This window comes from Gymnogyps californianus, chromosome 23 (assembly GCF_018139145.2).
Source record: "Gymnogyps californianus isolate 813 chromosome 23, ASM1813914v2, whole genome shotgun sequence".
Classification (NCBI taxonomy): domain Eukaryota; kingdom Metazoa; phylum Chordata; class Aves; order Accipitriformes; family Cathartidae; genus Gymnogyps; species Gymnogyps californianus.
The window spans coordinates 4,613,846-4,641,398 of record NC_059493.1 but is presented as its reverse complement, the minus strand read 5'-3'; the positions used below and the strand labels follow the sequence as shown (position 1 = coordinate 4,641,398).

Here is a 27,553-nt window from a genome sequence, read left to right as displayed (position 1 = left end):
AATATAGTTAAGACACTCTGAAAGAACTAATGGTTTTCAAGATTAATACCCATCTGAAATGATAGTGTTTAGCAGACAGACCAACCTCATGCATGGCAGTTTTTTTAATTACTGGCAGATAGTTAAGATAGAGAAGATGGCCTCTGTGTAACAAAATTGGACTTGTTCTTAACTGGGATGCAAAAGTATAGCGAAAAAAAGTGAAATTATTGGTGTGCGCCACAGTTTCCTTTGAATATGAAAATGAAGAGGCAACCTCAGGCTATTTGTGCACGTACTGCTGTAGTGAGACTGGGAGTGACCCTGAATTTCCATGGAAGAGACTTTCAAATGCAGTGGGATACAGATGCAAACATCTACCTTATCCTGCTGAGCTTTCTTCAGTCGTAACATGAGTAGCTTCTGTACCAATTATCTACTCTGAGTCGCTTTCATGAGATAATCATCTATAGAAAATAAGGTTCTTCTATATTTCTAATTTGAAGGTAAGAGTCAATTTAATCTTGAAAATCAAGCAAGTCAATTCCTCAAGGCAAAGCAACTTTTCATAGATATTTGGTATGGCGGTTAGCAGAACCTTTACTAGGATTCTTCTGTTTCTAATCTCCTTTTCCACTCACATTCTCTAACAAAAAGAACCAGCAAGACTAACTTCCTCACAGATGATTATTTAATTTGCCTTCACAGCTTGAGAAATCATCTTTACTAACTTCACTCCATTTGACATCACTTAAAGGGTTTTTTTGAGGCCTAGAGTCTTTTTGGTGGAACTTTGTAACTTAAGCCCCCTCTCATACATAAATATATGTGCATTTTGCTTCCCAACAGCAGTTAAGGAGCCTTTTATATCATAAACCCCTCCCATCAGCAGCCATGAGAATATAAATTGCATTTTTTTACATTACTGTACCCACAGTAGGAGTGCAGTAACAGTAATACCATTAGAGACTGAAGTCACGCAGATACATTTCCATTAGTGTTCTTTATCTCCCCATTACACGTGCAAAGAAATCACTTTTTTTCTGTTTGTGTCAGAACTATTTCAAGCTAGAGAAAAAGCCTGTATGTACAACTGTCATAATTGTCCCATACTAGAATACCAGTTTCGAACGTTTTTCATCTTCTGTTCATCTATGGTATGTTGACAAGCGTCCAAATACTGAAGGGTGGACGTCTGAAATCCGCCTTTTGTAACGCTGACCTTTCTTACCAAATTGACTGCATACCCTGTGTGGCTGTACCGAATGTCTAATTTTGTGGAAAATCTGGATGTCTCTGGGATATCACTGGAAGAGAATTAGCTACATGTAGTAAAAAGAAAGCAGGAATTTAAATAATTTAATAAACCAGCTGTTTACAGGTAGAAGGGCCACAGGTACATTCTAGATTGGAATCAGAACAATGAGCTACTTATGATTTTGAATAGAAAACCTGCCTAGGTAACCCTATCCTACTTTGCAATCCTAACAATCACAGGCTAGCATCATGAGTATTTGTCATCTCCATCATTCAGGAAGCATTTGCCATAATACTTGTGGCATGAATATTTATCAGTAAAGTAGGACTATTAAAATTTCTGAGTCAGAAATAAATTGATAAAGATTATAGAGTGAGTCAATGCAGAGCCAGAAATAGCATTCACAAGTCCTGACTTTCAGCCCTGTGCTCTAACCACTACACAGGTTCCTTAAGGCAGTTGAATGATGTAATTAACGTTTGTAAAGTAATTTGAATCCTTGGATGGAAAAATGCTATGACAATAGCAAGGTTGGAGGGACAGAAAAACCACATGTTAATAGAAGAGAAACAATGGCCGTAAACTCCTGGGAAAGGCCTTTTGTACTGAAGTGCAATAAAAAGGTTTTTCTTCTAGAAAGTTATAAAAAGCCTTTAAGTTGATTGAAATCAAACAATTAACAAGCCACCTGATTTATCTCAAAGAGCTGAGCCAAGCTAATCCCACTGTTTTATTCTTATGGTTCCAAGGTGTTCTAAATGTTTGAAGCAATTGAAGTAAAGAACAATCTAAAGTCTTAAACATGCTACAATTACTTTTATTTTCTTCATTTAGTACTTCTATGCCCCAGATCTGAAAAAAATGCTAACCTGTTGCTAAGATGGATGCCACCCCAGCATCCAGCAAACACAAAGGCAGTCTTTTCCCTACACACGTCGGTTGGTTTCTTTATGCTGGAGGTAGTGATGATGTGTACTGGAAATGCTTTTCTTGTATTTTCTATTTAGCAACAACTGATCAAACATACAGTCCTTGCAGACGACTGGCGATTCCAAAGGTGACTTCGAGGGACAGTCACAACATCTAACCTTGATCCCTTGCATTTTTGAAGCACCCGCCTCTCGTTGGTGACATCTTGCGTCCTAGCCGAGAGCACCGACACAGAAAAACCCCCATCAGAAAAAAACCGCAAGCGCTCTTTTCTTGTAAAAGAGAAACAATAGATGAGTTGTTTGCAAAGGGTTGAGATCATTAAAATTCAAGGGTAGACTGTGTAGAGAAATGGAATTCACAGCATTTCTTAGTCTCTCAGCTGTATCACAGTAGAAGGAAATGCTTACTGGTTTTATTCCAGCCACTGCTATCGCTTTCTTCCACCGCTCATTTTTGCAAGCCCAGACCTTTCTATACCAGGTTCAATTTTGCTAAGAGCAAACACAGACAAATCATTCAAGCCACCGATAGTCATTACACAGCAACCTCACTTCCAGCACACCTCTCCCCACCGCCATTCAATACGCCAATCCTTCGATTTACACCACCTGATTACATGGGAAAGGGCAAAAGGAAACATCTCCTGTTCGATTACAGTCAGAAGCATTATGTTGTGAATTGGGAGACTGTACACCTTCTCTACAGCCCGAGATGAAGAGCTGAAGACCAGTGCACAGGACATTACTTCTAGCTATGTTGTGCCTAAGAACAACCAATTCCAGAGCTGCCGGCAACAACAAAAAAAAAATATACAAAAATACTAGTACTCCATCATCCAGCAGCCCCTCTCCAAGAGGGGGAAAAGTACAGGTTTCTGCTTATCAGCACTAACTGAGCTTTTTCCAATTAGGCTGAGAATAAAAGAATATGTATTTAAATATTAAATGCTGGAGTAGAAGTTACAGTCCTGCCTCAACAGAACAGTAAAGGCAAGCAGGGTGTTGCTGCATACTCAACATGTTTTCAAGGGAGCAGACACTTCTCAGCCGGAAAATGGTGAAGGGACTTCAGCCAGAGAACTTGCCTGCACCTCAGCATTGTAGCAGTCGGACAACCAGCTTACACTGAACGTTAATTGTTGGCAGTAGTATCACTGTGGTTCAGAGCATGGTTGTAATTTTGCAGATACTAACCGCTTAAGTGGTAGTTGTTGGCATTTAGGTAGCATCGCTGGCTTCGATCAAGACACTAGGGAACAGAACTCCTTTTCTGTATTTAGTCTGGTATTCAAGGACTGAGAACGGAGAATTTGCATTGGTTTCACTGGGCACGGGAAGAGACCGCTGGAGTGCGGCGGCTGCTTTTCTCTAACTGTGTATGTTGGCAGAGGGCAGGATGACCCCCACACCCACCCTGCCTGGCAAGCTGTCTAGGGTAAGGCCGAGAAATCGCAACACAGAACCTAGCAGAATGCAGTATCGTTCAGCAGGCAGTAGGGAAGAGATCAGTAATTTCAAAAATACCTGTAAATAGAGAAAAGGAGAGGGACAGGAAAGAGGATAAAAAGCAACCTGACAAAATGTATTCTATGCATACTTTTATTAATAAAATATAAGATTTACAGCATATGTCAATGGACAGTGTGCTTAGAGAATTATCTGGTTGGATAGTATGACACCGAAGTCAGTAGCTGGTTTTGGTGAGGATAAATTAAACCTCAGATGACATGCCAGGGATCACCGCTACTGACAAAACCAAAAATCTTTCCCAAGACTAGCTTTAAAACCCCTGCTTCCATCCCAACATGCACAGCTGAGGTCCGAGAGGCAGTGTCGCTTGAACGTAGTATTGCTAGGAGGCTGCACTTTGTTCTATGTGTAATCTACCTGTTCAGTTCTGTGTCGTCTTCACATCCTCACTTCCTTTTGTGTCTGTGCTAAGCAACTTCTCAGGTATTCAGTGCATCATCCGGGATATAAATACGCACAAGAGCGGCAGTCTCGATACCACGACCCTCAAATCTTCTCAAAATAGCAGTCATTAAACCTACGCCATTCTTCGCAAAATGGAGATTAATTTTACCAGCTCTGATGCAAAAGAAGCATCTAATTACCTCTTTGCCCTTGCGAGAAGATAAAGAATAAACCTTGGCCCTGATCCCGTAAACACCTATACACATGATTAACGTTACTCAACAAGTTGTTTCCTTAACTATTAGCAAGTATAGTCATTTGAGTAAAATTAGTCACATGCTAAGTAAGTAGGAGTAGGGCCTACTAGTTTATTCACCCATCGGAAAAGAGTTGCTGTCCCTGGGGCAGTTAAATTTTTTTTACAAGGCTAACAGGTGAAAAAAAAAGGTAAAATCCTTACAAAGGCTCATGGTCAGGCATGCATGTTACAAGACAAATACTGTATTTAAGAGAACCAGATCTAATAAATATTAGAATTTTTACATTTTCAAACCACTGCACAAGGACTTAAAGAAATTAAAGTATGGTTGCAACAGTAGTCTTGTTAACAACCTCTAACCCCGCCATAATTTTACAGCAGAAACAGTATCTTAGTTGATCAAATAATAGAGGCATTATAATAACTACCTATAACTAAGCCACAGAAATAATTTAAATATAGGTAACTGAAAAGTGAAAATTCTCCCAGTCAAGGTAAGTTCACTACGACTTTAAACTTCATTCTGAACATTTCCGTGAAGGAAAAGTAAACCTAAAAGCACAATTAGCAAAAATACCTGGAGGTAAAAACTCATGAGCCTTATAAAGCATCAATATCTAGTTCATCTTTGGATAAGCCTTATTTGCTGAAGAGTTTAAATCTCTCAAATAACTATGAACACTTATTTCATGCAGCTTCTGTACTCCACATATTTTCTGATCGTTGCACCATTTAACATTTCTGTAAGTGCAGTAACTTTGCAAAGCCAAAAGCCAGAAGAAACACTTGCATGGTAAAACTACATTTCCACTCAGTTACTGATAGCAATAAAATACAGAAAATAGAGCATCTCAGAATGCAGTGTAGTAATTATCTATGTAATCACTTGGTATTTTGTACTACATAACATCATACTGCCAGACAAGAATTCAGACAACTTTTTAAAAAGCCACAGGGGACTTCATACTCTAAACAAGGCATTAAAGGTATCGTATCCTAAAACAAGGCATTAAAGAAACCAGGACGAAACTAAACATTACGACGTTAGTCCCACAAAATGGATTTTAAAACCTGAAAATTCTATTCCCGTTCCAATTTAAGCAATAGTTTAAAAAAAAAAAAAAAAAAAAAAGAGCCTTCAAGGACACTGGAACATTAACAGACCTGTTCAGATTACGGCAAAATCTGACAGCAGTTTATGGTTTTGAAATGGAAGTGCTCAACACATACTACGGCTGGTATTCTTGTCATTCATGAATGAATGCAGATACTTGTGAAATCCCTCCCTCTCTTCATTCCCATGAAAAATAATTAATACTGGTTAAAATCATTACAAAAAACATCATTTTATTTTCATGCATCTAAGGTAAAACACAGAGTATTTGTATAAAGAGGTAGATTAAAAAAAAGAAAACAGATTCTCCATTCTTTGTCACTTTTATTCAGTAGTTTGTTTGTTTTTTTCCTTATTTTCTCTTTTTTGGTGCCAGACATGGCAAGGAGTGATTACAGTCAACTGTTTATTAAAACATTTGTTGCAACACAGACCGCCTTTACCACTGACCCCAAACGGACCCACTTCATGTGCTTTATTTTGTTTTTGTTTTTTTTTTTTTCTTTTCTATACACCACCACCAAGGCTAGGTGGAGGGGGATGAAAGGGAAAGGGGGAGTCCAGGAGGCCAGAAGGAGGAGGAATGCTACAAGCCACAGCAAGAATGAGCTGTATTTAATAAAAAAAGGGGGCCACGAATGATACAGTAATGAGGTTACACAATTAAATCCCATAGCATGATTGAAGGCTTTCCCTGTGTTTGACGTCATCACAATGGAAGGCATAAAAAGTGGAGTAAACCGATGTTGATACAGTCCAATCTAGTCCATTAGGCAAGATGGTGCAAGTAGTCATTTAAATTAAAAAGTGCCCTATCCTCACCTAAATGGCTAGCAGACATGGAGAAGAACGCAGTGACGGATCAACAGAGCTTTCTCCATGTAGCTATAAAAGTGTGTTGTCATATGGCACATTTTTAAACACTGGAAAGGGGTGCCATAATGGACCTCTCATTCGCTCTCGTTTACAGGTACAAATGCTAGATTCAACTATTTCAACTATGCAGGAAGTGGACTCTTCAGTTAGGAATGCCAACCCTAATTCATTTTGTCTTGAAATATATACAAGTTGTTTGTAGTAGCTACAGCAATGATGTTTTCCTTAGGATGCCAGGCTGTGTGTAGAATCTTCTTGTTGAAGTCTAGGCTGTCAACACTGATTTCATCCTTCTTTCGCTTACCGCTTGCGCATACTTTACGTGGCTTCAAAACGGTACGGGGTTTATTGTTTTCCCGGGATGCCTCTAGGGTGATGTCTCGCTTTGTGTTTCTGTCAAACATTCTGAAGAAGTTGTTGTAAGATCCCGTCATGACAATGCTGCAGAGAGGGGGAAGGAAGAAAGTAACGGTTCAGTCAAAAATAACCTCTCCTTTTATGAAACCTCAGGGTCCCAACTAATATCATGCCTTATTAGATACACAGAAAGCAGGCATCCTTGCCCATACCTTCTACAATCTAAGTGAAACTAAGGCATTTGAATGTTTTATAGATTTAAAAAAAAGAAAAGGTATCTTTTTCCTTAACTGGACCTTTTAAGGTATACGCTTTGTTATCTAAGCACTTCAATTCGAGTGTCATCATTCAATTTGCTTCTCATGCACGCATGGGGAAGTGATCTCACGAAAGGCAAATACATCGGATTTTTAGCCATGTAATTTTAGTTACACACAAGTTGCATGAATTTAGGTACTAACATACCTAATTTGTGATAACACCTTATAGAAGATCCTTATTCTACATCAGCTTTTCAGCAAGACAAATAAATTTAGAAGTCTTCCTGTCCTCCTTTTGCCTCAAAAAAAAAGACTTGAACAGACAGATACAGTCAGTTATGTCTGACAATACTGACGGGGATAGAATGAGCTGACTTAGATCTAGCAAATAAGCAGTTAATGACATGATTAACACAAAAGCGATAGCTGTCCTAAATGGTATTATTAGCTAGTCAGCCATGCCTGAGCGAGGCAAACTTGACAACTCATTGTAAGAAAGAAAATGCCTAGAATGTTTTTCCCAAGCGTTCTACCTTTTGACAAGGCAGCTTAAATAGAACACACACACACAGGTTCCCCAACAGGCCTGGTGCAGATTCTTACAGCTAGAACATCAATCGGACAACAGGGTTTGAGTACATGGGCCTTATTCCCGTACAAATCATTCCGAAGTCGGATCATAACAGATGACACAGAGGGGAAAAAAAAAAAAAAAACTAAACCCAAAAAAACCACCACAAACAAAAAACAACCCCAAAAAGAGAAACACTAGGGATAATAAACTTAGTGGATTAGGGTATCGGTAGTATTTCACCAGTTAAAGTTTGCAGAAAACCATCTCTAATCCTACTGCTTCGCCCATCTCTCCAGTTTCAGCAGCTGGAACATTTGATAAGTATTTCATTCTGGCAAAGTGACAAAACCCAATTTCTAGTCAAATTGTACATCTCTTTAGTACACTAAGGCAATTCTCTATAATCCTATGCTACAACATCAAGGGTTAAGAGCTAATATACATACGTTAAGTCTACTGAAGTACTAAAATATTATCCAAGCCAGTCCATGAATAAAACCAGACAGATATTTGAGGCCATGCTTCAAGTTGCCCGTTTTAAGAATAACTTGGAAAGGTCTTAAGTGCATATAGAGAAGAATTAAACTTGCCTGTCTGATCCATTCCAACAGCATTCAAATTTGTCAAAAATGCAATCATTCTCATACAGTGAACACAGTTTACTTCTGAGGTATTCATGCACCTGGAAAAAAATTAGTTAGATAAACTGAATGAATATTGAACTTGCATACCTGTAAAATAACCTTCATCGATTCTGTTCCAAAAGTAATTAAGTATCTGACAGTGTTTACACCCTATCCACAGGAGCGCACACAGCTCCCTCCTCTGACTGTACGGATAAAGAGCAGAATGAACAGATGTATGAATTAACATAGGCTGCTCTACAGAGATTTCAAATGAACTCAAATAGCAGCAAGTCACTCGGGGTGGGGAAAGAGACATCTCCCAAAACTTGGCAGTTCTTCAGAATCTTTCCCTCTCTGAGCAGCTGTCATACCCTCGCTACCCTTTTAGCTATCTGAACGGATTTATCAGACTTCGCTTCTTTCTAAAAATCATGCTTGGGTGACTGATCTTCCTCCTATGAAGAGGGTCCCTTCAGAAGTTTTCTTACAAAGAAAACGCCACAGCAATTTTCAGTGCCGGCTAAAAACGTTTTCTGCAAAGGCAATGTTTTACCTCCTATTTTCTCCAGGAAAGAACAGGAAAATATAAAGTCAACTGAAGACTCTAAGAGAGATGCGCTATCTCATGGCTGAAGATTACCTTTCCACATTTCCATCGTGTAAGAGGGAGGCTTTTTCATACCCAAACATGGCTTTGGGTTCTGCAATCAGCCTGCAAATAGCAAGATCCTTTAGCACCCGCGTGGAACCCACAAACCTCATTGATGCTTTGCCAGACATAGTGATCTATAGACAAAAATTTAACTGCCACATCAAGACTATTAGTAAGACTCAGTGTCCTTCAAGGTTTTAAGTTCTCGCCTACATCATCTTCACGGAGTACCTGGTATGTTTCCACAGGTCTGTTTTCCATATTTAAATCCCAGATTTTCACTGACAGGTAATCTCTAGTCATCATATATCGACCACTATGGCTAAATTTGACATCAGATATGGAAGAGATGATTTCAGAGAAAAATGATCTGTTGCTAGGGTCTTCTGGTTCTTCAAACACTGTATAAAAATAAGATAGGCATTTCAAAAGGTAAGTTTACCTCTCTTCCAATACAAGATATGCACAAATTAGGTTAACATTTTCTCAGTAAGCTTGCCACATTGGGCTAGTCTGCCTGTGTTATATAAAATAGCTTTCAATGAGAAAGCCTTATAATACAATTGCCATACTCTGAAATATTTTTTCGTAGCCAGTCAAGGTCACCTTCTAAGTAAGCGAACTACTCGCTAATATTTGGAGTCTTCATTCACACATGTAAGACATCAAGCATCAATTACAGACCAAACAACTAGTATTTGACCTCCTGAAGTCTGCAGAAAGCCATTCCCAGTCCTATTGTCTAGGCAGACTCCCCAGCGTAAGCTGCTAATAATTTTATTCACTACTTTTACTCTGGCAAAATATGAATCTAATTTTAAGATTTATTTAGATTTTAGGTCTATTCAATATACTACAGAAATCCAACACAAATACACACACTTCAATGTTTAACAGATTCTTATTGAGTGCCTAGTTTCATCTAACAGCAAGACATCACATTCCACAAAAAGACAATAAAGAATGCAGGACAGAACTTACATTTTGAGTGTCTGTCACAGAGTGCTGATGCTCTCATATCACAGAGACGAATCGTTCCTTTACTGCTGCTGTATACAAATGTATTACAGCTGTTTGGGTGGAACTCTGCAGCTGTTATCACCTCTGTGAGCTCTTCCATGTTGGCAGGCTTAATATCTACAATATCTACAGCATTTTGTTAAGAAACTTTCTCCAGTTTTCATAACATATTTTTCAGCTTTAAATGTATGCAGCAATGCTTCTTCAGTTCACCAAAGTGTATCTGAAATAGCCAAACAGAATTAAAACAAGCCAATAAAAGCAAAATAATGCTTGAAATTAGGAAGCAGGACAAGACTTTCATGCCAAAGACTGCGGGACCCAGTCAAAAACTGCATAAGAGTTAAAATTAAGTTCCACAATTTGCCTAGAAAGCAAGACTGTAACACTGCATTCTATATCGGTCTGAAGTTGATTCTGATAACAGCACAAGCCTGCTTAATTTTTTGCTCCACTTCAGCAGTAATTAATTCTATACCACATATATGTCACCCAAGTTTTTTCACATAGAACTTTATTTTGCTTAAATTCTAATTACACTACTACTATAAAGAAGGCATGTGTGATTTCTGCTCAGGATCCTGCTGATTTGTCCACAAACCTCTGCTCCCAGCAATGGGACTGAATACATGTTCCTGTGATCCCACTGCCTGCAACATCTGTAGGTGCACATACGAGAGGGGCTGATGGTTTAGTTACAAGGTAAAAAAGAATAAACGTTGTTGAGACAAGGATGGTACTCCTCTGACTTGCTTCCTACTGCAAGTCAAGAAAACTTTCACAAGATAGTTTACTGTAATGCTGCCTTCCAGAACTGCTCATCTAACTTGAAACCTTACGCTTTTTTCTCCTTTAAAAGAGTCTGTTTCTCACCACGCAAATCCCTGGTTCTCCTTATACTGCTCACGCTGAGCTACCTGTCCAGAAGTAAAAGTCCTTACAACTACTAGGGAGAAACCACCAGGAAATGGAGAAACATGCTATATAAAAAGCTTTTCATGAAAGGAAATAAAATCCAACAGTTTTGCTGTAACCGAGCTGCTCCCGTCATATAAAACAATGCAAAAAAGATACTAAAACTTCTGTCTGTAATTTCTAGGTGCCACAGGTTAATCCGCAAGTCATCTGCAGATAAGTACGTTTCATAATCGCTATTAATGGAGATGGAATTGATGTGATACGTGTGAGCATTGGCAAATATTCTTCGTGGACTAGCTTCAACCATGAGGTCCATGGGCCTGAATACTGGCACCTGCAAAATACAAAGCAATGGAAGTTTGAGGTGCACGTGTACTACGAACACATTGGCACTCATAATCACAGTCCTTCAATACACCAAGCCAATCAAAATATCCCCAGATCACCTCCGAAATAAATGTGTCTGCCAAGTGGCATCACAGAAAATGTCAAGCTGATAATCTGATGGGGCAGGTACTCACTGAGCCACAGGCTAATCTGTGTGCCGGGGGGAGGGAGAGGAGAAGTCACTTGAACGTGACTAATTCACAGAGAGGGAACTACTCACCCGTAGTGTTGTAACTGTAGTAGGATCCCTATACCGTCCATCTTCTTCCTTTAAATTATAACCCTCTGGTCTTTTGTCCCTTTCACTGATTTTCCATAACTTTATTGTTTTATCTGAAATAAACCAGCCACAGTTTAAAATCAAAGCACTAGCAAAGCTACTAGTCTTCACAGTTGATGCACTTTAACATCAAGCCTTCAAACAAGACAAGACCACCTACGTGTACCAAAAAAGACAAAACCACTACTTGGAGAAAACAAGACAAGATAAAAAGCATTAAAAAGACCTCCTCCACAGTTTGTTCTTTTTATAAAAGTTACAGCAAGTTTCAGTTAGAACCAGGACTGTTATGAATGACTAATATAAGCTCTCACACAGTTAGCTATACGCATACAAAGGTACTGAATGACAGCTTATAGCTAAGCCCCTTTGCTATAAAGCAACCAAATCAGAAATGACTAATGTACCACCCCATGTTGCAGGACTCCTGTATCCAGGTAAAACAGCACAGCAGTATAGTTAAACAGCGTAACTCTTGTGTAGCCCCATCCCTTGATACTTGCATTTAAAAACAACTTGCTTCCAGCCTTTTCAAAGTGGAGAGGATTAGAAAAAATCCTAATAGCGTACCTATGTAACAATAGGTTACCATGCAAAATTAACTATTAAGTCATAACTTACCATTTGTAGACAATAAAAACTGAGCAGCATTTTTCTGGGGTAACCACCTAATTTTGTTGATCTTCTCTTCAATTTCTAAACTTTTCAAGTAGTCAAACTCTGGTTCATGGCTTTGAAAGGTACTGTAAACATTGTATTCTCCCCTACTGTGAGACTGGGTTTTGTTCTAAAAAGAGAATTAAATGATCAAGATATGTATGCGGTTTACAGAATGCTTTTCAAGGCTGCAGGCAGAAGCCAGAACTAGGTATTTACGCAGCAAGATACATCGGCAGACTGTTAACTAGCACAAGAATAGGTTAAGACTTCTACACGCTATTGTTGCCTATGCCAGATCTGCCGTGAGTATCCTTTGGTCTACAACTTGCCTTATTTTAATGAGCCTGTAGAACAGACAAAATGAGGATCATCTCTTTTGCAAGAATTTGATTAGAGTTTCTACTATTTTGGCTAAGAAAGGATCAGAGAACAGACAGTTATCGCAGCAGCTTTCGATCCCTAAAGTTTCCAGAAACTCCCCTCAGCCACGTGAATATCTCCAGCAAGTTCTCATACTAATTCTGAGCAGCCGAACTTACAAACTAACATTTTGCCTAAACATTCTAGGCATGATAAGTTTTCTTTTCTTAAAAAACTCAAAAATCTTCATCATTCTCTCATCTTTAATTTTTCCACCTTTGTTTTTTATGGAGAATGTTCCCCAAGAGAAATACACAGCCACACGTATGGCAAATCTACTCTGTGGGTAAGTTCGGCTTGCTAGGCACACTACAGAAATCCCACGTCACCTCTAAATTTATACAAGCAGCTCCACTATTCTGGTTTATAATCCCCACATTCTCCGAGACCTTCTAAACTGCTTAAGAAGCTTTTTCTTCCTCATTCTGAGGATGGGAGGAAAGAAAGCCTAACACCTCTGCTGAATACATCTTTGACATTAGAAGTCACACCTGCAGTTAGCCTGTTCAGGATGGAACTGTTTGGAAAACTGAAAAACCTCCAAACTTGCATCATTCCTCTTTCTAAAAACTATGTTTTAGGCAATGGCTTCCTAGCACTAATACTGCACTGCATGGACCGAACCTTGAACTCCCTCCAATGGGTAAGGTAACGGAAAACTGGAACCATTTCTGAAACAGCACTCGCTAGGTGTACCTGAAATTAATTCAAGCTTAATTTCAAGAGGTTACACCATCAGATGCCTTTCCTGTGAAATGTTCTTGGCTAGGGACTTTGCTCCTTCCTTCTCTTGTGTGTCTCATGTCCCTCACGTCCATCCATTCATTTCATCCCTTAATACCTCACTAAAACATACTTCTTGATATGATCCTTGCTAGCCCACATTTGACACATTCCTTGCATCATTTTCTCTTGCTTCATACCCTTACGTTAATAGCTGGCAGGAATTCTTACATTTACAATAAGCTGCGGGGGAGGGAAAAGTGGACAAAATGCTTATAAATAAAATTTGGCACTAGAATATTGTACCACACCTATCAATTATACTGGCTTTCCCACCCTAGAGAACAGAAGGAACTTTGTTCTAAGTTTCAGTTAGACCTAACAAGTTAAGCAAGGTCACTGCCGAGAACAGGCGACTTCTAAAGTATTGTGCTTTAGGAAATGCTGGTCATGATTCAGAGTGAACTTTCCTTCAATTCCATACTTGCCATAACGATTGAATCTTAAATAGACTTCTTGTGTATTCTAGTAAAACTCTACAGGACTAGAATAATATATAAAAGCAATAACATATGAAATCCATCCTTGGGATAAAAGCAAAATTTAAACCATCAGACCATCTCATGGCACTCAAAAAAAAAAAATTTTTTCAAAACAAGAAGAGGTGTTGGCCCGAGTGCCTGATGTTAAATTCCAATTTAGGTAATTACAGGCTGCCTACACAAATTCCTCCTTCGGTTTCAATTAGATACAGCATTCATTTCCTGCCTGATACTTATGTAATGTCACTTGCTTTGCACTGCGGAAGGGCTGCCACATTCCAACCCAGAGGTGGCAGCCTTTCGGCAGTGGGTGAAGTTACACAAGCTTGTGTAACTCTCTACAGAACGCTTGTGGTTTAGTGTTTTTCTTCCCGTATGTATGGTCTATAAAGCACTCTGGAATGCAGTCTGATAGAAGGTGGTACATAAATCCAACCAAAATACTTAAACAATTGTCTTTTAGATACTCTTACATATAAAACTTGACCTAGACAGTAGTGCTTATGGCGTAACTAACTACTAATGCATTAGGGAATCCAGTCCCCATTGTTCATTCCCTAAACACCGAGGAGTCAAATTATGCCAAAACCAATTCTGAGCAACTTGATCTGATAATCCAGGTGGTTCTTACTATACCTAGATTCACAGATCATAGGGATATGAGCATAACCCATCCATGTTACAAAACAAAAGCAGTCATTTAAAGACAACTCACTTGAGAACAGGCAATTAACTACTTAAGATTTAACCTACATTAAAAGATCCTTAAAGGATGCAAGCTAAAACTCAGAGTTTAAAAAAAAAAAAAAAAACAAAAAAAAAACCCCAAAACCCCCACCCACCACAAGAGTCTGTGCCCAAAACTACAGGAAGATTACACTAAGGATACTCTACACACTATGTTCGTCTCGACTCCAGCCAAAGAAACTTCGGAAGATGCTCGTCAGTCAGGAACACCCCACTAGATGGCACCCACTGACCACAGTGATTTATTCGTAAAGAGACAGTACTGCACTCGAATTGCCTGCATACCGGCAGAAAGCAACTTGTTCTGGAGAACTGTGGAATTCTTAACGTTTAGGATTTTTAGAGTTGAAATTGAATGAAACACTAAGGAAAGAAGTAGCAGCATGACTTTTCTAGGCAGAGAGATGACAGAAGTGCCTTTTTATCCTCTCCCTGAAACAAATTCTAACCAAGTCAACTTCTAACTACAGCCTTAGTTAAAAACCAAGCACTCCATTTCAGCCTTCCCACCTTTAATGTGGGAGTAGAGGCCCTTTCCTAGCATAAGAAGATTTGTCTGCAGAATTCTGCAAAGACCAAAAGAACAAGTGTAAAATGAAAAGATACCTTTGCTACTATGATTCTATGATTTTACCTGATCGATATCAGAATGGAAAAGGACATCTTAGGTCACGGTTACATACTCACTTAAGGGCCACTTTTATTTCCCTAACTACAGTGAAATCTGAAATAATAATCACAGCCAAGTAGAGTCACTGTAAAACAACCAACTTCACCTTCCCCAAGGTCTTTTTGTGTCCTAGCCTCCCTTTTTTGTTTTCACAAGAGAAAACAAATTTCTTTGTTTTGTTTAAAGAGAAATTAATTTCTAACAGTGTCACAAAGTTCTCAATAATTTCTTCACTCTTAAATTTCATTATTTTAATCACTTACTACACAGGCATGCACTTTGTGTAAAGTTTTTTATAAAAGCATGCTCCGTTTCTTTAAAAAGAAAATGAATAGGAACAGAGGAGAACATAAAATGTACTTTAAGTAGTTAGCACTCACCTCCTGCTCCTGTTGAAAGATGACAACTCTACCTCCTTTGTCTCCTGTTGCTAACAGCTCTCCAGAATGGTTAAATTCTACTGTAGAAATTATATCCGCTGCACAGAAACAAAAATAAACCCCACAAGTTAGTAATTCTTCTACATACTAAGTGGCCAAGAAAGCTACGATTATAAGTAAGAAAATGCATACTTGTACGGATTTCTTAAAAAAAATATAGAAGTAACTTTTTAAAGCTGTACATTTGAAAACCAGTTACTCGTTCACCATGCCAGAGTTACAACTTCAGTGTTGTCCACTAAACTGTTTTTAAAGGTTTTATATCGTCACTTCTTAGAACTGTTTTTCTGTTACGACTGATACTCTAGTATAGTATCGAAATGGATTTTCAGTATGTACTGTAACAGCAGAGAGACTGTGTATATACATATTCCTACCTTTATTTTCTCCACTCTTTCTGATAGAAGATTTAGATACATTCATTACCCATATGATCTCAAAGCCTTTTTTCTTTCTTTTTTTTGGTGGGTTTTTTTTTTTGGTTGGTTGGTTTTTTTAAGGACTCTACACATTTGACAACTTAAGGGCAAAAACATATTAGGGTGGAGATGTTCAGACATCAGTGTGTAAGGAATGCAAGGATGTGGAACAAAAACAGCAACAGAAAATCAGGAAATAAATTCAACAGACTGTCTCTAAAGAACTTGAGTATCTCTTCTGGATGAGGAAGGTTTACATTACCACAAGTATTTTTATATGGAGTGCTAAGATTAAATTGGGAATATACATTGACAAAAAAACAAGTCACGCCTAGTATCACATTGATCTGTTTATACAGCAAAAAGAAAAAGAACAAACTACGACTTAAGCTCCAGCACACCAATTCACGTTTTCAAACGCAGACGTGCCCCTCAAGCTTTCAAATAGTAGAACCAGAAGCCAAACCGTTCTTCGAACGCCAACTTCAAACTGCAATACAACTATATAAAGCTAATTTTCTGCAGAAGAAAGTACCTAAGATTTTTACATATGCAAGTCTTCAGGCTATTTCACTTTCACACCAGTCTAATGTGGATAAACAATACATCCACGTTTTCTATTGGATGGTTTCTTCATTCTCTGTTTGAGAGTTTAAAAAGGTTGGTACCTGCTCTACAGACTGAAAGCTACTGCTAAACAAAAGCTACTCAGTCTGAATTTAAACAGACACTATTGTGCAGCATATCACGGAAGCTATCTTATCATAGACAGCAATAGGGTTATATTTCATTTTGAAGAAGTGAAACATGCAGGGTTTTCCTCTTATTCATTTTAATACCAAAATGAAACTTACATCATCCTCGGGTTGTCCCAAACACATGAGCAGCGGCCTCTGAGGACATTAGCAAGCTGTTCTTTAATAACGGCATTACACAGCAGCTACAAGCATGCAGCGCATCTCTCTGAAAACTGCACAATGCAAAGACAGCCTAGACAAGCAGGCCAAACTCAGCTGCAAAATCCTCCAACAGAGGCAAAAGATGCAGAGTCAGATTCTTGGCACGAACGGGTACGTACAGCTCAGTTGTGTTTTCTATATATACAGCACAAACTGCCATATAACAAAGGATAAACACAAGATTATCCTATCTCCATCGACCTCCCTTGCCATGATTATCTGGCACTGCTGAAACACAAACAGGCTGAAATTTCTCAAGAACAGTGTGTTAAGGACATAAATATGATGTAAGCTTGTATGTAGATAAACCAGGATCCAGATCACACATAGAAAAACCTTGATTTGAGTGCACATAATTTTTTTTTTTCCCCCGGAAGGTAATAGTTACTTCAGCCATTCAGTCACCTATTTGTGAACAAGATTAAGTGATTTATCTCACATCTTTAAGACTTAAGACTGCATACCATTCAGATGAAGATATGGCATTCAATATGTACCCTTCACAGATGAACGAGACATAAAGATAACATACAATTAATCAAATCCAGTATGCAGAAAGAGTAAAGCGCAAACCAAGCAATCTAATTTTGACTATTCCATACAACGCAAACCACATTGCTGTAATCCTCTGATAGGATAAGACCTTAAGGAAGTTATCAATTAATTGAAGAAAAACAAGGTAACCCACCTCTCAATAGTGAGAAGTATACAGAATAATTACTATTTTGAAAAACATTGAGAGATTTAACACTGCAAGCTATGCCAGTCTTAAAACAGAGAAGACGATACAGCAAGTTATCAGCAGATCTAAATATGTACCTGTGGAAGGAGAATAGCAAACAAAAAATTGCCTTAAAAATCTTATATATCCATCTAAGAATAAATGGATAAATTCATCATAGTACTTATTTGGTGGAAGTCACTGAGAAGTTTTACAAGGTCAAAAGCCTTAGGCTTGAAGCCTTACGATTAGAACAGATAGCAACAACAGCCAGAAAAGCCTTAAATTAAGGGATAAAACCTCCATTTTCTTAGGTCTGCTGATGTAATATATATTGCATTTAATAATTAGACAAGTCTCATATGTAGCAGAAAGCTAACCACTTTTCTGTAACTGTTCTAGACATTCTTACTTTTTGCATTTATTTTAACTTTCAAGATCATCCAAACTTAACATTCGTGATCTCCAAGCTGATGCAAGTTCTGCTTTCTGCTTTGTCTACAGACTCAACTGCATGAACGGACTTCCAGTACTAACATCCCCACGCCTCCAGAAAGTCCAGCAGGCTCAGTCAGTGGTGACAAGGTACTCAAAACTCTCCAGTGCCTGATCGACACTATGAGGAAGATCTTTTCAAGTACTTGGATCAATTTTAGATTAGAAACAAAATACATTCCTTAGCAGCAATCACAACAGAAAATTATCGATTAGTTTTTAAACTCAAGATACATCTATAGAATCCAATGTACCTTCTACACTGTAATCTTGGACTGTTCCCTTTCCAAGGACAAAACAAACGTCCTAAAAAAGTAGGCATAAAAATGATTTCTGCTTAACTAGTCCCAAACCAGGGCTGAGATGCATATTTTATACAAAAAATCAGTACTGGAGAGCAAAGCAACCAATCATACATTTTAAATCCAATAACTCACCGTTAATAATATTGTATTCCCATACCTTGGTCAAAGAAAGAGACAGACATCAAGGCACTGGTGTTGCACTGGGCGGATTTAATAGTGTTTGAGAATTGACAGGGGAAGCATTTCATCTTCCGCAGTGCACTGATTCGCTTGTGTATTTTCATCTGTATTAACACCCTCGTTGCCAAAAAAAAAAAATATCAGTGTTACCCTTTTCTTTTCAAATGGTAACTATAATTCCCGTGATAGTTACATGTAGGGTTATTTTAGTCCTTCAGCACCGCAACGGGCAAAAGAGCATCTACAGAACGTGCTGCGTTCTCTCTGCCTCCTCCCTTTTGTGCATGCTATTTTCGCTACAGTCTCTAGGTGGGAGTCTTGCAAACACAGAGGGCTGCTCTCACTGTCCAGAAGCTTGTAAATGATCCATTCTACACGCAAAGAGCACCAGGGAGGAATATTTAAGGGAGAAGCAGATGTACAGTGCTGTACTGTCACCAACACCAATGGCTTTTGGAATGCGATGCATTCTACTGTTTACTGCTGAATTCATTTCAATGCCCTCTTCTTCAAGCACCAGTATATCAGAGATAAATAACCACCAAAACCTTATCTGATAACCATACCCCTCACAGGATACAGTTAGATAGCATTATCTGTTAACAGACTTCCACAAAGTTACCCATGCCTTGGAGATCAGATTTGTCTCTCTCCCCGCCCCCCCCCCCCCCCCCCCAAGCATCTTAAGACATCTTTGACACCAAGATGAAGCGTGACATTTCAAGTGCTGAGATTGAGGTCAGCAAACACACAAGATGAAGACATCATTCTGACAAAAGCAAAAAACAGGACAGAAATGTGTATCTACATTCCTGTAGTGTACCTGCAATACCTGTACTAAGTTCCTCCCTCTTGCATAACTTGGGATAGACAGCTCAGGGGTTACTATGGTGTTTAAAAGTACTTCTTTGCACAGATGTAGACAGTTGTCCTTTAGTTCCACTTAAATATCCCTTCATAGACACTTATTGTTAACACTGTAGAAACCCTTCTGAGACTACTAAATACTTCCAAATAATGGTTTTCAGTGATCTGAAAGCAAAGGGGGGGGGGGGGGGAATTACCTACACAACTTGAAGGCCATTTACTATTGTTGCGCATGTACATCACCGAGGGAAAATGTTTTGCAGCAGGTGGAATGAAATGCTATGAATCAAACACAGAACTACTGTACAGTTGTATCCCTACCTCAAAGAAACAAAACACACTACAGCCAAACCAAGTCAGTGATCTTAAAAATCCCACCGAACTGTAAAGAGAGGCTTCTGGTCCCTGCCTTACCAGCACGTGCCAAGAGGGCAGAGTCTGCTTTCCCAGGAGTCCTCAAAACCTCCTGACAGTTCTCCTCGATACAGCAGCTACAATCTAGTTTCTTGCAACTGCTGTCAAGGTTGCTTTTTCTTCTGCACATGATCTTTATTTTCACAACCTGCTCTATGCTTTTTATGTATTGCTTCAATGATGCATCTTCACTTGAAGTGCTCCAATAGGAATCAAAACCACCGCAAGGTCTTATCTTCACTAGATTCAAGTAAGACTAGATTTTCCCATGGTAGACATGGAGACAGGAACCTGAAGAACCAAAAGAATCAAAACAAGGTGTCCAACTTTGACAAAGAACGTGATGGGGGGGGGGGGGGGGGGGCTGCACAAGACATTTATCTCAAAGTTTTGATAATGCTTGAAGTAACATGTTCGCAGTTCACCACGTGAAAGGGAGACATACCAGAAGCTCCCAAGCAATTCTTAACCAGTGGCAGACACACACTTCTGCTGATTAACCATCTCACAAGAGAACAGCCACTCAACACAAACCTAACTTGTTTCCTAGTGGGCTTCTGAAGATAACAATTACAATTTCATAATTTTTAGTCAATATTTATTACACCAACTTTTGCTATTTGAGTAATTCACCCGTCATGTCAGGCAGCGTACAGATGGTTTGAAAAAGTGAGGCGCTGGGCCAGCGCACTTATGAAAGATGACCAGTTCAAATGAAAATAGGCATATTACACTGTTCAAAGATAGATGAATAAAGGAATCCAACAGATCTCAAATGCCTCTTCCCCCTTGAAAGGAAAGCAATGTTTGAAATAAGAAAAATTCAGTGACAGATATTAAAACACATTTTCACACTTTGAGGGCCTTCCACACTTTTCAGTGAATGATGAACAAGAACCACACATGCATTATCATGAGCAAGTTTTCTGAAATATTAGAGAAATTTTGTGAAATTAGAGAATATTGTGCTGAAGTTTTACCACTGTCGACAAGTCTACGGAACAAGGGAATAAACAGCTTTATCAATCCAAACAAGCAAAAAAAAATGCTGTAATCCAATGACTTAGTTCCAGAAGGCCCACTGTGAACCTGAAAAGCAATTCTGTATTAAATTTGTTTCCAATAATAGAATAAAAGGTATTTTATTAGTACAGAAGAGGCTATCTATTTTAATGTACCATGAACTTTCTATAAACTCTGCTTATAAAACATGCTTGGTAGGCAAAACATGTCACCTACTCTACAGCAGCAAGTCAATCATGGCAGTGAACAAAGAGCGTCTTTATTTCACCAGACCTAAAAGGTTTCTGTGCAAGTTTTTGGAATCGCGTTGATCTGCTGCCTAAGCAGAGAGCAAGTAAATCAGTATGTTTACACAAGTGGAGCAATCTCCTGATGTTTCCAAGGGCTGAACAAAGAATTGTAGTATTTAAAAAGCATTTTGGTACTTCTTCATTGTTTATACACCTTCCCAGTGGCTCAAAATACCATTTCTGGAATTTTCCAAAGGAGCAACTCAAACAAATCTCATCCATAATGTAGAGCAGATTACTTATAGGTTGCTAATTCTGTCCTAAGGAGTAAAAAGACAATTCACTGACCAACTGTGGAGCCCACTTCCTCAGTTTGCCAGCCTCAAGTATAGAAGAAGCTATTTTGATCAAACTAAACATCAATTGATCGTTCCAAGGATACTTCAGAAACTGTCTGGAACAGGAAACATCAAGAAACCAACTTTTAGGATTATTACTTAATTCCGAGGAAGCAGCAGAGGAATGGATAAACATAATGAGGCGTAAAGACAGTGAAGTATTTGAATTCAACACACAATTACTGAGCATACCTGAGCCATTCTTCCTAGATTATCTCTAAAGATAAAGTCAACATGCTCAAACTGAGCAAGAGTATCTGTCCAGGAGAACTTGCAGACCTTAAGTGTCTGGAAATCACTTGTGAGTTGTTCGCAAAACCTTCCTGCTTCAGGCTACTAAACAGATGCAACTTCCAAAAACTCAAGCTCAGGTCACAGCTAGTGACAGAAAATTGTGACTTTTAATTGGACTCTCTTGTTTCCCGTAATGATTTTGTTTTGGAGTTACGTACTTCATTGTTGGGGGAAAAAACCAACCAAAAACACTGGAGAGAAAACAAAAGCTCCTCCAAGGCTTCAAATACTTTAAGAAGCTACACAATGCACTCTGAATGTCTGAGTCATCCCACCATCACCCCATTGTTTGCATGATTTTGATTTACCACACCTATCAAGAGTCCTAATATATTAAATCTTTAATGTATTAAGTCTCTGAAGCTAGATAGTAAAGTGTTACTCTCAAAGTGAACAGGAAGGCTATTTAAATAAGATTAAGAAAGAGTGACTATACACGTGTGTTTGCAGAGAAGAGAGCTCCTGACACAGGATACCACAACTATACGCACCAGGGAGAGAACAAGAGAGCAAAATGACAAGCACTGTTTAGTACTGATGGTATAAAAGAACACACCCTCTGCATTCCAGCCTCATCCCTAATTTATGTATGTAGAGAGGGGGAAGGGAACTCAAGGATTGTATACTTTAAAGTTGCCATGACCAGTTTTACTATTGACTTCATTTCCCTTTTCTTCATTCACTTTCAAGAGCGATTCTCTGCATTCATTCCGTCTCTCAGAAGTGACTAGGCAACAAAACCAAAGGCAGCCGGGATAAGGCATTCCTACTGTTCCATTTACTTCTCAAGAGTCATTCCAGGAGTCCTTTAAATAGACCTCTTCTCTACTAGGAGAGGGCATTAAAAATATATTAATTCCTCAGAAATATGGGGACGCGATGAAATCCACGCAACACAGAAGTAAAGAAAGGGGTTACTCTTGTGGCAAAAATTCTCACTCCATGAAGCATTGCAAGAGCCAGCTGGTTACTTGTTCTCTCCTAAGCACCAGTCCTGCAATACTGCTGCACACAAAGAGCACACAAAGCTCCCCTCCTTAACAGGGAGGGGCGTGGAATTTGTATGATGGCCAGCTAGCTTCACATTGCTGCTGGCCCTACCAGTGTTGGAACACAAACATGCGGGAGCCGAAGATGCAGTTCAAGCTGCAGACAGTAATTAAGCTGGTTTTGTTGGCTTGTGCAAATCTGGGAAATTTACACACAGGGAGAAAGATTTACAGAGTGCTCCCTAGCATCCACGTTCGTTCCAAGTGCTCCAGGCCTTATGACGCTGAAAATAAAAAACATGCGATCATCATAAACTCGTCATTTTCCCCATTGATTTTGAAAGCATTCTAGGCCTGTTTGGTAAAGATGTATTTAAGTGTTGAGACTCTCCCAGTCCTATTTACATATGTATCTATGTGTCATATACACACGCAAGATACCAGTCTCCAAATAGCGAATACATGTAGTACTTCACATCCGAAGTTCACTGCGTAAACTATTCACCCTAAGTAAAATAACCAAATATAAACCTCGTCACGCAGTCCTAAAGCCCCATACTTTCTCTCTACTTCTTGGACTTTCCTATATTCCCATTTCTTTTCTTTTATTCACTCTTTCTTCTCCCCTTCCGTCTCCAACTTTGACAATCTTTGAGGAAAAAAACATTTTCTAGAACAGGCAAGTCCTAGTTCAACTAGGAGTTCAACTTTGGATTTGAAAGCCAGAGTGATTTACTTATTACACATCTTAATTTTAACTTTCTATTCAGTTCCCTAAAATAAAGGTTGGGCCCCTCTTGGTAAAGCTTTTTCCTGTAGCTTCCTAAGTTACATTAACATGACCGATGCCTATCTTGCAACTCTGATTCAGTTCACTGTGGGCCGATAGGTAAGCAGGGCTCTACTCTTCAATGGCAAAGCACGGCTCACACAGAATCCTTAAGTACACCACAGCCTTCTGAGATTACTCTTTATGCTGTCAAATCTACATACTAGCAATGACAGTAAGAACTCTGTTATCACCAGCCTTCAGAAGTAGGAGCTTGAATTCAGTCACTTTTTTAAATGGAAACAGGAACAATACAAGCTAAGGGAAGAAACCAGTACTGTGAGACAACTATTTCATAGGATATACATGTATTAGGATGGCTTAGAATTTACAGGTGCATTTATAACATGTTCTTAGATAGTCTAGAGATAACGCAACTTAAGTACTAAGCTCAAAACAATGTTAATTCTGTGGTTTTATAAGTTTATGCAAACAGCTGTTTTTGTTAAGCCTCGGGACTTCTTCAAAAACACAACAGTTACTGAGCAGCAAACTTCCGTTCCCTCCCCGTGAAATAATACAGCGGATACCAGCCTTCATCTTGTTGCCATTGGTTTTATGTAAGGCTAGTAATTCTCCTAAATAGCTTTACTAGGCTCACTGCTCAGAGAAGAATACAACTCCAAATCCCTCTGCCCTACGCAACAGAAGTTGCTCCTGTCTGCAAAGCAATCGTGAGAAGATGGCATTAGAACTGCAGAGAACAGAACTGAAACAGAAGTGACTCTCAAAACCCTTTACAAGTTGGAATAATAACGAATACACAGATGAAGTATTTTACTGAGGTAATAGTAAAGTAGGGAACAGAATCACCATCTACCAAAATACAGTGCCTCTCATCTGGAAAAGCAGCTCCTTACACATTCAGAAATCTTTAAGTGATCTTCAGTTAACTGTGACATCAAAGCAACTTCCTCATTTAAACACAACTCATAGAAAGCACACTCTACGTTCAATATTACAATCTAAGTTGTATAGGGAGTAGCATACCAAACATTTTAATCCTTGTGTTTGGTAAACAATTGCTGTGCCTCACTGGGCAACTGCTGTTTGTGGGCCAACATTAGTAAGCTTCAACATCTCCATTCAGGTCAGGTTTCCACCATCAAATTTATGACTAGTTTCCCCCATGGTCCATTTCTGGACTAAGGCAAAAGGCCAATGAACAAGCATGCTAAAACAACAGCAACTTTCAGAAGTAGCAGAAATCACTACAGGGAACACAATAACCACCACCTTCGACAGACATTACTACCACCTCAAACTTTTGTGAATGATCCCTAACACGTCAGTTACGTTAAGCAGTTTGTTTTCTGCTATGCTAACAGAGTTCATTAAGACTGAACTGAAGGCATTATATGAACAAATTTGCTGGGGGGGGGGGGGGGAAGCGGGGGAAACACGGCAGCCAAGGAACAGGCTGCTCACGAGCAACCACGTCTCCAGACAGCACAGTTCTATTTGCAAAAGGCTATCAAGCCCACAACCAAAATGCCAATTAACTGCATTTCTGTCTATATGTACGCAGTCTCCACAAGCTTACACTTACAACAGTTTGCTAAACAAGGTCAGAATTCGGCATTGCTAGAACAGAAAGGAAATTGATCTAAACCTCAGACCACTGGCTTCCTGTCTCCATCTATAGTAGGAAATTCAAAGTCTCCAGTACACGACTCCAAGACACCTGTGGTGGCATAGAGAAAAACAGAGATGACAAGCAGTAGCAGGTCAAAGCACTCCAAAACCAGATGTGTCATACACTAATGTGAACTAATTGGTCCATGCTTCCTACCAGTTAAAATGACATAAAATTGCTTTAAAGTTTGATCTTCGTGAAAAGAGTTAAAACAGTCACATTAAAAATTAGTATGAGCTTTGGGAAAGAACTTTTATACCTTAAATGGATTTAAAACTGTGATCCACCATGGAACTGGTGAAGCAATACCTGTAGCACAATTACTGTAACCACTGGGATACACCTCACTGTAGACGTTTTATTTCTGCTCACCGTATCTGGCACTGCATTCTAGAATTCCTTTTATGCACACTTCATTGTAAACCTACAGAAGAGGAAAAAAAAAAACTATAGGGCTAGTATATGTTAGCTGAAAACAATCTTGAACTAGTGCCTTGAAACCATTTCATCTGATGAGAGAATTAAATAGTTTTGGTTTTGTTGGTTTTAACCCCAAATTAGTTATTAATAAAGTGCTTCAAAAATTACTGTGAAAAATCCTCTCATATTAAACTCGTTACAACAGCAGATAGAAGAATGTTCTCTCTACATAAACAAATGCAAAGCTGTTTGGTTTCTGGATAGAAACCATTAACCCTCATCACTCTGATTAATTGCTTTCTATTTTTAAACCTTAAGACAAGACATTACTGCAGCTCCTTTCAGAACACATGCATAGGAAACCAATAGGCAAATTCCCTTCTTCCGCTAGGTGAAAGAGAATAAGTTGACCACAGCAGTATCTTTCGTTCAGAAGCAGCTGCAAACCAACAGAGTTCCCAGTACCTTGTCTGGCCCCTAAGCTAGACATCACCTTGTTGAGAGAACAGAGTAAGGAGCAGTCAGTCTAAAGTGGGAAACTAAATACATTTACAACAGATCAGTCCAGATGCAAACACCACAAAAAAACTACTGCTTACTTGGCTGCCCACACTTAGGCACTGCATATGTAACTAATAAAGTTAACTTAGCTCCAGAATTAGTTGATGTAAAAAATGTAACACACTGTGGAACTAGCACGATGTTAGTTGTAGCCCTATCAGTGCAGTTCCGAGGTCCTCTGGGAGCTGCCTTCACCTATGTATTACTAGGACCTCTGAGGGTGTATTTTACACATACACCTAAGCTGATCTATCCTATGATCCTTCCCATTCTGGAATTGGGGGGGTGGAGGGGGTTGGGGTGTGCGTGTGCAGCTTCTTATAGTTGTCCGCAACTCTGGAAGACTATCACTATAAAATAATTCAATATGCACGCTGCTGCAAAGTGGAGACATTACCGCTTCAAGACAGAGCCATTTTTCAACTCAACACAAGCTAGATCAACCTGAAAATACTGCAAACTCAGTAATAAAGGATTATTTAATACCTGACAAGATCTCCCTTGAGTCTTTAAAGGCATCCTCTGCCTTGAAACTGCAAACAGCATTGTTCTGGACTTTCACAATACCCTACGAAAGGCAACTGAACCTCAAGGTGGTGTGAAGCACCACCCAGATCTTTTTTATTCAAATAGTTTCTAGTCTGTGCAAGAGGCCTCTAAGTTTTAACTTGAGGAACAAACCTGGTTAGGAAAGCAACAACTAAGACAATTCCCCTCTTTAGATCTTCATTACATAGGTTTACAGTTTTTCCCCTGAAGAATACCATAAGGAATCTATGCAAACAAATGGGATTCTACCTTATTAGTAGTGCAAGCATATTTAGAAAGACTAATACATATGCCTACATACAAAGGGAACATTTTACTAGGGACAAAAAGCAAATGATGAGTATTTAGTTTAAATCTCTTAATACACATGCTTCCCCAAACTCAAGTATTCCTTAAAATATGGCAGGAAGTGCCTATTTGCTTTTCCTATTCACACTAATTCAGGTCTATTGTTGGCCGAAACAAAGCTCTTTCAACCTGCATCACCCGTTCCCAGGACATTTGACACCAGTTTATTAATATCATAAACATAAGAGGCATAAGTGGCAGAAATCCAGACCCACTCCTGGTACCCGTCTTAAATAACCTTGGAAAGGCGGGTGAATAATCTCACAGGTTGTGGAACTACAACATTTATTCACAACTAGGAACAAGCA

At 39.0% G+C, this 27,553-nt stretch overlaps 1 protein-coding gene across 3 annotated transcripts in view; it reads right to left on the bottom strand.

Moving 5' to 3' along the window:
* Positions 1-5,483: 5,483 nt before the first annotated feature.
* PPP2R2A (protein phosphatase 2 regulatory subunit Balpha) overlaps positions 5,484-27,553 on the bottom strand; it is a 45,944-nt gene continuing 23,874 nt past the window's right edge. For all 3 annotated transcript variants that reach the window (XM_050910179.1, XM_050910180.1, XM_050910178.1), the window contains 8 exons: positions 15,549-15,646; positions 12,028-12,193; positions 11,347-11,459; positions 10,896-11,073; positions 9,783-9,947; positions 9,033-9,202; positions 8,114-8,205; positions 5,484-6,773 (listed from right to left, as the gene is read on the bottom strand). In XM_050910179.1, coding sequence (XP_050766136.1) covers positions 6,494-6,773; positions 8,114-8,205; positions 9,033-9,202; positions 9,783-9,947; positions 10,896-11,073; positions 11,347-11,459; positions 12,028-12,193; positions 15,549-15,646 — 1,262 coding nt within the window. In that variant the 3' untranslated portion in view covers positions 5,484-6,493. The remainder of the gene's footprint in view (positions 6,774-8,113; positions 8,206-9,032; positions 9,203-9,782; positions 9,948-10,895; positions 11,074-11,346; positions 11,460-12,027; positions 12,194-15,548; positions 15,647-27,553) is intronic.